At 34.7% G+C, this 13039-nt stretch overlaps 1 protein-coding gene across 3 annotated transcripts; it reads left to right on the top strand.

Moving 5' to 3' along the window:
• Window positions 1-3264: 3264 nt before the first annotated feature.
• On the top strand, window positions 3265-10370 carry LOC127119841 (cyclin-dependent kinase F-4). Of its 3 annotated transcripts, none has more exons than XM_051050179.1 (19): window positions 3265-3590; window positions 4453-4656; window positions 4786-4836; window positions 4922-5492; window positions 5573-5651; window positions 5734-5802; window positions 5913-6002; window positions 6089-6227; window positions 6583-6685; window positions 6776-6828; window positions 6935-7001; window positions 7665-7773; window positions 7932-7997; window positions 8084-8152; window positions 8253-8421; window positions 8740-8784; window positions 9066-9097; window positions 9307-9382; window positions 9791-10370. In XM_051050179.1, the coding sequence occupies exons 4-19, from the start codon at window positions 5485-5487 to the stop codon at window positions 10036-10038; spliced, it is 1422 nt and encodes a 473-aa protein (XP_050906136.1). In that variant the 5' UTR covers window positions 3265-3590; window positions 4453-4656; window positions 4786-4836; window positions 4922-5484; the 3' UTR covers window positions 10039-10370. The 3 variants fall into 3 exon arrangements, with proteins under 3 accessions (XP_050906136.1, XP_050906135.1, XP_050906138.1); XM_051050178.1 differs by having other exon boundaries at window positions 4453-4709; XM_051050181.1 differs by lacking the exon at window positions 8740-8784 and having other exon boundaries at window positions 4453-4709.
• The last annotated feature ends 2669 nt before the right edge of the window (window positions 10371-13039 follow it).

Below are 13039 nucleotides of genomic sequence, written 5' to 3'. Positions count from 1 at the left end.
ATGATAATCAAAAACTCATAAAAACTTTTAGCTTTCATATCACATAAACCACATTCTTACCCATATTTGTTTTCATGTCATTTAATAGTTAAACCACATTCTTACCCATATTTGTTTTCATGTCATTTAAGAGTTAAAGAGATTTTGAATTGCTTATTCTACCCTTAGTGGTGCCTTCCACACCCTTGAAAATCTGAAATTTCCCTTCATGCGTCCGCAGATGCATCTCCGGACGCAATCAAACCACATAAAAATGTGCTATTTTGAGATTCACCCCTGATCAAAATATGGTCGGGAGATGCATCGCCGTATACTATTTTGGTATATCCGGAGATGCATCTTTGGAATGTCCATCGAAGTCCTTTTACAGGTATTGGAAGCGTGATAATTGCAATGAGAGTTATTTTAGAGATGCATCTCCAGAAACCCCCGAATGGTTTCAGAACAACACTATTGTACCAACATTATAATTTTTTATGGCCAAGTTATATTGACGTAAAACCAATGTGAAATTGCAATAAAATCAAGTTTAATTAAAGTTAAATAAAAGTAAAAAGTCACACATTAATTCAAAAATAAAACACCATACATGATATTTGTCTGAAAATACAAAAAAAGTACATCAAAACATAAACTACTGCATATGTCGACCCCCTACCTTCTCCTCCTCCAACAGTATTGCACGACATTTTGTAACTCAACAATCATATTCTCCACGAGGGCCAACTAGGGACTACCATCCTCAAAGATTCATGACTATACGCCTACTCTACCCATCTCCACTACACGCCGACAAACCGCCACTGCCACGCTTTTGGCCTGGTCATCCTGAACCTCAAGTACCTCCTAGTTAGTTGGCCTAAGTGGTATTTCAGGAAAGTATGGTGTAATGATATGGTGTGACACCTTATAAAACCAGGTCATGTAGTCGTCAACAATAACCTAGTGTACATAAGCTGTCACTCTATGATACTTCTCTAGTACCAAGTGACTCTCAAAATCATCTAGTATCACACCAAGATCTCTCGGGGGACGCTGATAAGAGAAGACTCATAAGGAGGTCTTCAAATAATCTGCAAGTAGTCAAACTTGCGCATCACTCGCTCGGGCAGATAAATATACATAAGAGACGACCCACATGCCAGCCACCTGAAGTATAAAGAAATGATGTCAAACAAACGCGTCCCCCGGTGACCCTCGTTTGGGCAAAAATAAACGTTACCTTGTACACAACGGTCAATATACACTCTGAATGGCTCAACCTCACTATTCCCCATATACAGAACAAAATCAGTTGCACGCAGCCAATCCTCATCGTAGGTAGGTGTAGCTTCCATCCCATGATGCGAGGGAAATAAGACATGGTTCATCCCTAAATATGGTTCAGATACAATATTAATAACAAATGTAACAAATGAATTATGAAAATATTAGTAACAAGAAAATACCGTAAGTAACATGCAACTCTCTATCATCTGCTTTGTCTTCTAAAGACAACCCTCGCCCAACTTCGAGTACATGTAAATCAAACAAGCGATCCTCAATTATAATTATGAATCGAAGTCAGGTTGACGGAGTACCTAAGGTACACCACATCAACATAGGTTGCACTTTTACCCATAAAAAATGGATGTGCCAACCAAGAACAAGAGGTAGTACCTCAATGCACAGTGCAAGTGGTACTCAACATACACATCATCATCTTCTGCATCCAAAGCCCCTACAAATGGTTTTTATAAAGCTTTTCCAAAAAACTAAACCTAACATGAGCACCTATAGTGTCAACTGTCTCCTTGATGGGCTTACTAGGGTCCTCACCCAAATGAGCGATCATCATATCGACAACTTTCTCTCGCCTCATCTTCCTGTGATCCAGTAATCTTTACCTGATGGAAAGATGCAAGAGACATGAGAGTCATCCAAGGTGACAGTAATCTCGCCTATAAGAAAGTGGAAAGATGACGTCTCTGAATATCACCTATCAACAAAAGTCTCTTGCATGTCGTGTGTATAATCATGTAAGCAGAAGAACATAAACCATCAAGACTATAATAGCATATAACATCAATGAACCAAACAACAGTGGACTGTGCCAACTTCAATATCTTCCTGCAGTGGTTTATAATTTTCAAACAATAACGCTCATGTCAAAAGAAAATATCACCATCAACATCGATTTAATTAGTTGAAAACATATGAATTTCAAAAGAAAATAAATATACTTCCCTTTCCCATAAATTCTTAGCAACATGGTCGACATATAAATGAAGTAAAAATGTGATAACGACTTCCTCTTACACTTCAGGGGTTTCAGGAACTGCTGCATCATATGCTTGAGAGAGTCGGTTACAAAACCAGACATACGAGGTTGCAAAGTAGATGTAATATCAATCGAGTTATCATCAACTTGTGGTCCCGTGGTCCTCACTGTGGCCCTCTCACGTTGTACCGACGCGATTTGGAACACATTTCCGAGTCTAATTCGACCAATGTTGTTTTTTAGCCATTGCACTTGCGTTAGAAATTGAGACAACTATATAATAATTTTTTGCTTGAGTCTAATCTAGAGATGTATCTTCGAAAATAATGTAGACCAAATCCAGAGATGGATCTCCGTACAAACCTGCGATTGTCTCAACCATGGTAGATATATCATATATGCTCTAACTGTCCAAAAACATCTCAATGCACGTTCTTCTACCCTAATACTATATAATGTACCTAAAACAATCAATGTAGTTTAAATAGCTAACTACAAATCAAAACATAAAAAGAGATAGAATTTTAAAAAACTTACCAAATCAAATTGAATGTATGAGTTATGAAATGTTATAAAGATGAGTTAAATCTTCAATAGTAGAAGTTTTCTACAAAGAGAATCTTGAATGAGACAGAGAGTTCAAAAGCTTGATAAGAGGAAAATATTTTTTTATGTGCAGAAAATAAAAAGAAAAAGTGAGAAAGTAGTTTGGTGCATGATAGATATAAAAGCGTATGAAGATGCATCTCTGAATCACCAATTAACTTTTAAATAAATGATGTTTACGAAGATGAATCTTCGGATGATTTTTTAGACATACAACAAAAATGCATTTTTGAATTTAGTATGAGAAATGATTAAAATAAAAGTGTTTAAAGATATAACTCCATATTCTACTACCAATATGGACTTTTCATGATCGCCTAAGAGCACATTTTTATGAAGATGGTTCCCCTTGACCAAATATATATAAATAAATAATTGGCATCCAAAACATATAAAATACGGTATTGATAAAAGTAATATTTAGCTTTAATATATTTATAGTACGTTGGAATTGGCATGATAGTTGGAGTTGAAGACAAGAAAAGAAAGAAAGGCGGTGACTAACGCATGTAGCACAACGCATATACCAGTGGCATAAAAGTAACCCACATAAATTAGGTATAACGCACGCCTTTAAATTCTCATTTTCATTTTCTTACTCGCCACGAAGCGTTGAGAACAGAGAAAAATCACACCGAATTAGGTTTTTCGTATTGGAAGAAGAAGCTCTGGATTCCACCTCTTCCCGTCCTTCGAGGCGGTGGTTATGCTGCTTGTTCATCAGGTCTCTTTCTCCGCGTTTCAGATCCGATTCGATTTCGTTTGTGTTCTTCCCTCAATTGCTTCAGATTTACGTTCGATTGACTGATTCTGTTTTCGATTGAATTATTTTTCATGTTATTGGAATTTGAATTGGTTGAATTTGGTTTTCGTATGGCTTGTTTCGAGGTTTTGGATTTGTTGTTAGTTAGGGTTTGTATTTTGGATTCTTACATACTCGTAGTACTTGAACAATTTTAAGACTCTAGGATTTTTCTGACTTATTAGATTTTTCAAGGTTGACAATCTAGGAATTCTATTGATTGATTTTCAAATTAGTTGAATTTGAATTTCTCCTGGATGTTATATGGTTCAGCTGCCTTGGTTGATATTAGTTTTGTGATACGTTTTAATGGATTGTTTTTTGTGCTCCAGTGTTAGAATTTGGAGAGGACTTTTTATGCTTATGGTAAATGTAAATTTTCTGTGCTTATTGTAGATGTAATTTTTCTGTTTCTGGAGTCTCATGTGCATTGTGGTTAATGGTTACTACTTGTATAAATTGTACTATTTATGTGTAGTAACCACAATGCACTTCAGACTGCTGATAAACTTCAAAGCTTTTTTGTCTCCTGAGTTTCAGACTTCCTTGATGATTTATTGATATATAATGTAAATGCAAATTGCAATAAATTTAACTTTGTCACACACACTCTTAATTACTTATTAATAGCATCGTGAATTATATTTCATATTTTGTAGAGATTTTTTATTGGGTCATATTTCATAATTTTATTTTTTATGCTGAAGCTAGCCACCATTTGAAAGTATGTATTATGGAATTATTAATCTAACCTCCATGCTCTGGCTATCTTCTATCATCTCAGGGCTGTTTAGATTTGAATTTAAAGCGCCGTGAATTATATCCTGAGACATGGAGGGAGTTTATTTCTCGACAAATTGTTACCAGTATCGGTTTTTTGCTTTCCAAGAAGTGCTTGATTGGCGAGTTTTCATCCTTGGAAATTTTCTTTTGGTTTCCTTTGTCAATTGCACTTAGTTTTCTGTCCCCCTTCAATGATCAACAAAGGGTACGTGATGCTAGTTTATTCTGATACAGGTGCCGCATCTTGCACTTGTACAAGTAAGCACTTGTTCTTATTCTTCTATGTGAAGTACCAATTAATAAGTTAGTCTATTGACAAATTTTTCTTTGACAGTGCATTGCTGACCCAACATTTAGTTAAATCTTCTGTGGAGTTTTCTTCACGGTAAGAAGTCTATTTATGAGAACCTCTATAACATCATAACCTATTTTGATTTGATAAAATTTAATAGCCCATGTTTTTTTTGCAGGGCTTAAGTATAGTCTGGTCACTGAATATTGGATTCAGCCTGCATCTTCGAGCGAAGCATTTGCATTGAATCAGTATAAGACTAGTCATTGGCAATTGTCTCCTTTTTGCTCTCGATGGAAATTATTGGTGACAGTACATCATTTACCTGAAGATTCTGAAATGAATCCTATAGTAGATTAGATGAAATAGATGCTATTTCAGTTCTGAAGTCTTGGGTCGCAGTGGTATTAGCTAGTGATTAATGCTATTGCATTGATCAATCAGTGTGGTGGGACCTGAAGTGTCACTATGTTCTGTCGTTCTTATTCATTTCTACCACCTTTGTCACGTAACCAGAACAAAGCCTAGGTCTATTACTAAATAAGCCTGTGCAGCCCTTCCATCAGATAGTTTCTGCCCTATGTCCGCTTCTGACATGACAGAACATTGATGTTGGGGTTTTCTGGACCAGCAGGAACTTGTTTATACGGAGAACATCATCTACAAGAGATAAATGCTATTTATCTTGTTTTTGTTTACATTTCTTGAATAAAGGAAGCATATTTTGTATTCTGTGAAAAAATGGAGAGGTAAATATTGTTTTTTGAAAAAATTAATAATTTCCTCATACTGTATTTGACTATTTTAACATTTTTCTTTAAAACTATAGGTACAAAATAATCAAGGAAGTTGGTGATGGAACATTTGGGAGTGTCTGGAGAGCTATTAGTAAGCAAGCTGGCGAAGTTGTAAGTATGGTTTATCAGTATGATATGAAGGCTTGTTCTATTTGAAGTTACATTTTTATCCTAACAAGTTGCAAAATTGCAGGTTGCGATCAAGAAAATGAAAAAGAAATATTACTCTTGGGAAGAGTGTGTAAATCTCAGAGAAGTCAAGGTGATGCATCATACTTATCTTTCTGTATTGGAGCCTTAGTCATCATGTACTAGTGTATTATTAGATTCTTTTATATTTAGTCTCTTATCTCTTGTTTCATTTGTTGGCAGTCTTTACGAAAAATGAACCACCCAAATATTGTGAAATTGAAGGAAGTTATTCGAGAAAGTGACATTCTGTACTTTGTTTTTGAGTACATGGTGAGTGACTAATCTTTTTGGAGAAGGGATGAGTTGTCCTAAAATAATCTCATATATTAATTGCTGTGAATTTTCGGGTGACACAGGAATGCAATCTATACCAACTTATGAAAGACAGGGAAAAATTGTTCTCTGAAAGTGAAATTAGAAACTGGTGTTTTCAAGTTTTCCAAGGTCTGGCTTACATGCATCAGCGTGGTTACTTCCATCGCGACCTTAAACCTGGTACCTTATTGGTGTTTTTTTATTGTCTCGATGTTATATGCTTTTTGAAATGATGGCTAATATTCATTAATTATATTATATGTAGCATGTAATATATGTGTTTCCAGCATTTCATTCCCTGATTAGCGACTCTGTCGGAAAGTGGTTTTCGTGCCCCTTTTATATTTCTTGCTGGGCTTAAGACATTAACTCCCATATCGTGCGAAATAACTGAGGCTTTAGCTATCACTATTCTTTTTTTCATTATAGTTCTTATGTATAGAAATATTAGAGTATTGGTAATGGTAGGAATATATTTTATATTTACCTAGCTTATCTTTTGTGGGTTTGACCCAAGGTATGCTACTCTTTGCAGAAAATTTGCTGGTTTCTAAGGATATTATCAAAATTGCTGATTTTGGCCTAGCCCGAGAGATCAATTCACAACCACCCTACACTGAGTATGTCTCCACACGATGGTACGCACGTTTGACTTGCAATAGATGCATCATCTTTTGTATTCGATATTGAATAGCATATAACCTGTATCATTGATTGCCTCTGATTAGGTATCGTGCTCCTGAAGTGCTGCTTCAGTCTTATATCTATAATGCCAAAGTTGGTAAGTCTCTGATGTTAAATAATGATGTCATCTGTGGTCTTTGGTAATTTATGGTGATGATTTCCTTGCTGCCGTTTAATTTATTAATTCTGTTTTTCTCTTCTAGACATGTGGGCAATGGGTGCTATAATGGCCGAGCTCTTCTCTCTACGACCTCTTTTTCCCGGAGCCAGGTATTGGCTCACTTATCACGCCCAACTCTCTCCAAATGATGGGTTTTCTATTTAGCATATTTTTATTTTTTCAAATTAAGAAACTTCGGATTTATTCAACTATTTGTTACTACTTATTTTTGCTATTTTTTCTGGATTTTTTTTTGAAAAAAATAAGATATGCTTAAAGAATTCAACTTTAAGCCTTTTTCAAAAGCTGTTTTATGTAGCTTCTCAAAAAGGTATTGCATTAAATGGAAGAGGAAAGTAAAAAGCATCCATTATAATTGTACCCAAACAAAAATCTGAGGAACTTTTCAAAATATTCTCATGCAATGGATGAAAGAGAAAAAAAATCACTACTTAATTGTAACAAATGCAATATAGTTTATGCTCTAAAGAATAATCACTTATGGTGCGCTCACTAATCACTAAAATATGGTCACAACTTATGTTTTTTATATGCTTTTTAAGTACAATCAGGCTCTGTCCTCATTGTTAAAGCTGCAAGGACATTTTATGTGGAATCCCGGGTTCGGGTCTCCATATTTCTCCCTTGCAAATATTTATTTGAGTATGTATGTATTGGCCACTAGGCCAATAGCAAAAAGAAAGAAAGAGTTGAATCCTGTGTAACACCTGGTTGCTGGGAAATGAACATGTTCCTTCATTGTGTTCATGCAGTGAGGCAGATGAGATCTACAAAATATGTGGTGTGATAGGCAGTCCAACCACTGAATCATGGGCTGTTGGACTCAAACTTGCAAGAGATATTAATTATCAGTTTCCACAGGTTAAGATTCTCTACATATGATCTGTTATTTTCGCTCATATGCTCTCTTATTTTAGTACTTAGCTTCTTAATGCTATTTTTTAACTAATGTGTTAAATGTAATCTTGTGAGACAATGTTATTTTATTTTTTACTGAACAATATATATGCTATGTACAGCTTGCTGGCGTAAACCTTTCTTCATTGATCCCATCTGCAAGTGATCATGCAATCAGCCTTATCCAAGTAAGTAGTTTTTTTGTGTGGCTTAGCCATTTAAACCACTTGTCAACCAATAATGCGACGGTTCTCACGTTTTCTATTAATGCCAGTCACTTTGCTCTTGGGATCCCTGCAAGAGGCCAACAGCTTTAGAGGCCCTTCAACATCCTTTCTTCCAGGTAGTCTTTTAGCTGATTCATGTTTTGCTTATCATTCTCCGAATTCCCTTTTTCTAATCTTATAAGTTGTCTTACTCTCTCACTTCTTGATTTGTTGTAGAGTTGCTTTTACATTCCTCCATCCCTTCGCTCCAGAGCAATAGCGAGAACCCCTCCACCTGCAACTAGGGGATCACTGGATCAGCAAGGGGTCAAGAGATATCCCGGTGCTTTACCCAACTCAAAACTCACCAATTATTTTCCATCTCCAAAGTTACAGCCTTCTTCAGGTGATTTCATTGATTTTCATACTTATTGATGATTTCTATGAATGCATGAAACATGAGTTATTTCCATCAAGGTAGTAGGAGGTTTGGTGGATTGACGATGTACATAATTATTGGGAAGGTAAATGGTTAAGTTCAACTCCCCTTTCTAACAACTAATTACAATGCCATTTAAAAATAGGCCATAGTAATCAAAAGCAGAAGGGGCCCCTAAATGAATAACATTCATAGTATTAGATTTCTATATTGTTCAATTTACAAAATTAAGATGTTTGTCTGTTCCTTTTTAACATTTTGATTAAATTAGTAAGTTGATAATAGGACGTGGTTTGCATCAGCTGGGGCGTCAAGAAGTGTTAAACCCTTGTGCGTTCTCTTCCCTATATGCTCCTCTGAAAGGGCTTTTAAACAGAGTTTGAAATTGATGGGTTCAATTCTCTAATCCTAAGCTTCTGTTTCATACTTAATTTCAGAAGTCTAGCAAGAAAATTGTATATAAGCAAGAAATTAGCCTTTATTTTGAATGATGTAAACTCGGATCAACATGCCTTTTCCTGTTTGGCTTTATGCGTTCATAATGCCGTTTTTTTTTAACTTGTGGCATTTCTAGTTTCATATGATTTCTCATCCTATTATGAATGATACAGGTGTGCAACGGAAGTTGGATATGGTAAATCAGGTGGGTTATTTTTGTCGCATCCTTATTGACAAGCACTTGTTCACGCACACATTCTTTAACCCCAAGCACTTGTTCACGCACACATTCTTTAACCCCAATGAGATATTTTTTTTATCCTTTTTGGGGCTGTTTTTTCCTGGACATATCCTGTCTTTTCTTTTCTTAAACGTGTCTATGTCATGCCAATAATATGTCTGATATGTTTGAAGGATGACATTCAGAATGATAAATCAATGAAGACTACTACACAATTGAAGTATCGACAACCAGGAAAGGACAGTCAAAGTAAGCTTTACAGTCTGATTTATTCTTTAATTACTGTACCATATTTCTTTTCTAGCATTGACCTTCCATAATTCTGGAAATACTGAACAGTATAAATTCCAATGAAGTAGGAGAGGGAACTTCCCCAAAGGAAAAATAAAGATAAAAACAGAAGGCATTCTAGAGAGTCATATGTTGGCCCCGCCTTTCATCCCAAAACCTTCCTGCCCCTACCAAATTCCCTCTATTGAAATGCCATTCCCACTCCTAACGTTGAGTAAATATATAAATCTAGAGGATCATCTGGCACATCATCTGCCAGCCTAACATGGTTGCCCCATGAAATTTCAACAAAGTTTGAAAAATCACATGGAATTTTATTGTAAATTAGTGTTTTTATTTACGGGAAGTTGTGTTGGTTGTTGGCAGCTTCTATAAACAAAGGAAGATCTACACGAGGTGCTTTAGAAACAGCTGAGAGGTTGGCCAATATGTCTATTGGCACTCGAAGACAGTCCATGGAGCAACCCCGTGCTCCTCCCATGAAGGCTGGAGTCAATTGGAGTTCTCCCATGAAGGCTGGAGTCAATTGGAGTTCCGAATCTCCTAACTTCATGCTCAGACCTGCACCACAGATCTCAACTGGGAGAACGTACCCTAGAAAAGTTGCTGGATGAGAAGAACAGCCTCTATATTATTGCGACTATCCTAGTTTAAACAATATATATTTGGGTTTTGCTCGTGTTATGTTTACTGCAAAACTAGTTTGCCCGTGTCATTAATAATCGTTTATACTGTGTGTTGTGGGACAAACACGCATGAGCTGATACTTAAATAAGTCTTTCTTAGCTTATGAACTTTGATGTGTGCGGTGTTTATAAATTGCCTTCTTGGTCAATAAACAATAATTTAGTAATGTTGCTGGTCTTAATGACTACACCTGTACTTAATGGTTGAATTGTGAAGGTCTTTTTACAAATAATAATGTGAAAGGTGGTTGTTGATGTTATTGTGATTTAATGGTTTTTTCTCTAATCATAAAAATAACTTGTACATCATTTGATTTTCCTCTCATTATTAGTTCGGCTGAGAAAAATTCTGTTAGTTAGGACTGTTAAAAGAAGTATTAATTGAATTGAAGTTAAAATAATTGAACAAGAACTGATATGTTTGGTTAGTTAGTGAAACTGAATTGGTATTTTACTAATGGTCATTATTTTTAAAACATGATTGTTGAATATCATCAACTGTAAATCATATTTTGTTTCTTAATCAATTTAAAATCAAAGTTCATTCTCACATTTTCTCATATTCTCGTACAACTGTTTCCTTCTCTCTCATTTTTTAATTCTACGTCTCTAACTCATAATGTATTTTTACTATTTATCATCTTAGTGATTCTAATTTCATTATCAGTTCTGGTTTTAAATTTAGATATGTTATAATTTTGGTTTTGAATTTAGATATGTCGTCCAGTTATAATTTTGAGATATTACATATTTCATGCAATTTGTGATTGGTTCTGCTATGGTAAAAATTGATTTTGAATCATTTGATTTTGTATTTGTTCTACAATTTTTAGCTGTAATTAAAATTTAATTGAAAGGAAATTTAAGTTTGGTTCCACTTAAAGATAGTTGAATAATATATTTGAGTGTGGAAATTGATTTGAGAATCATAAACTATCATTTTCAGCTTTAGAATTAATTCCAGAGAGAAAATCAATTCAATTTTAGAGGAACAAGATATTTTAAAATCAATTCTACAAAGGTGGAACCAAACATATGCGTAGATCTTATATGCAGTGTTGCTTACTGTTTAGGTGCTATGTCCAAAAAGAAAAATGGTGATGTTATTAAATAGGCCTAGAAAAGGCACATGAGCATGGTTGTTGGTCTATGTCTGATCATGAGCTTAAAAAGTCATGAGGTCTATTCAACTGTCTACATAAAATTTAATAACTCCTACGCAAACTATGAAAAACACAAGATTGATATCTTCTTTTTTCAAAGTCAAGTGGGTTTCTACTTGTGATGACTTTTAAATAGATTCTCAATACTTAGTTCATAATATGATTTAGAAAGACTTAATTAATTTCTGATTGAACTTAATCAAAATCTAAACCTTCAGTTCAGAGTTAGAATTAGAGTTCCTCAGAGTTTGAACTCGTGTATATCTTTATTAGATTTTGAACATATTCCGACTCAGATGTAAACAAATGGTATCATCAGAATAGTTCAGAAGCAAGTAAAATAAAAGCACAAAATATTCACACACTTGGGTAATAACTTACACTTGATATACAATCAAAGGTATAAACAAAACACAATTTAGAAATACTTTAAGACTTAAATTTTTTTAAAATATTCACCAAGTTAAGATGTTCTAAGTCTAACAATTTTGACATAGTAACTTCTCTTTGAATGTCAATGAACAAAGTCTGTAGTGTATTGCTTTATGGTGTGGTTAGCTTGGTAGTCTTCTTCTTAGGTCTGCAATTCCTTATATAGAGAAGAGAAAAAAAAGACGACGAAGACTTTCACCAAAAGGTTGGATAATTTTGTAATTGATTAAACACATCAAACAAACAACTTTCTCCAAGAGGAATGATTCGTTGAGGCTCAGGCATCAAAGAAGACATTTTTCTTTAAGTCTTAACGTGATAAAAAAGGTTCTGAATCTGTCAGAGTTACCTTGGTAGAAGAGCTTCTGCTTCAAAGGTTGACTTTCCTTCATACTCCACTCTTCACATGATGATCACATCATAGTCTTCTTCTTTGGCTTTTGACATTTCAGAGTCCGGGTCACCAAAGGATGACTTTCTTCAGATTTGACTTCTTCAAAGTCTGGATCTCTATCAGAGGCAGAATCTTCAGGAGTAGTCTTCAGAGCCAGAGTCTGATCTTCAGATTCAGATTCATATTTTTCAAGCATTTCTTCATCTATTCTAAATGATATATTTTTGTAAACTTGAACATATGTTAGTATACACAATTTTTCTTTAAATACTTTGTTATTATCAAAACCTAAGGGATACAATATTAATAATTTTTGTTCCAACAATCTCCCTCTTTTTAATGATGACAAACAATAGTATTTAAGATCAATAGTTGTTTATTTAATTAACTTGTTAACTTCAGAATCAGAGGTTTGTAAGCTTCCTTTGAGTATGATAGTCCAGAGGATGATGTTTGCAAGCTCCCTCTAAGTTCTATCCAAGTAAATTAAATTCCTTTAATTAACATGTTGACTTCAGAGTCTGAGGTTTGAAACCTTCTTCTGAGTCTGATAATCCACAGGGTGAGGTTTGTAAGCTCCCTTTAAGTCCTATCCATGTTAACTGAATTCCTTTAATTAACATGTTGACTTCAGAGTCTGATGTTTGAAATCTTTCTCTAAGTCTGATAGTCCAGAGGGTGAGGTTTGTTAGCTTCCCCTAAGTCCTATCCATGTTAATTAAAGTTATCGTTGAAGCACAGTAATAAATTCTTCTGAATTTAAGCATACAATAGTTAATTCAAATGCTTAAAGAGTTATCCTTTTTCTCCCCTTTTTGTCATCAATAAAAAGGTAAGACAAAAGAAGGAAAAGATACTGAAAAGATAGATGGAAAATTAAGTTCTAAGTAAAAATAAATAAAAACAACTTTTGCAATCCTCCAAAAATTGAAATGTGTTT

The sequence above is a fragment of the Lathyrus oleraceus genome, chromosome 2, assembly GCF_024323335.1.
Source record: "Lathyrus oleraceus cultivar Zhongwan6 chromosome 2, CAAS_Psat_ZW6_1.0, whole genome shotgun sequence".
NCBI lineage: Eukaryota > Viridiplantae > Streptophyta > Magnoliopsida > Fabales > Fabaceae > Lathyrus > Lathyrus oleraceus.
Note: the sequence above shows the minus strand (reverse complement) of the source record. Positions and strands in the feature narration are given on the sequence as shown.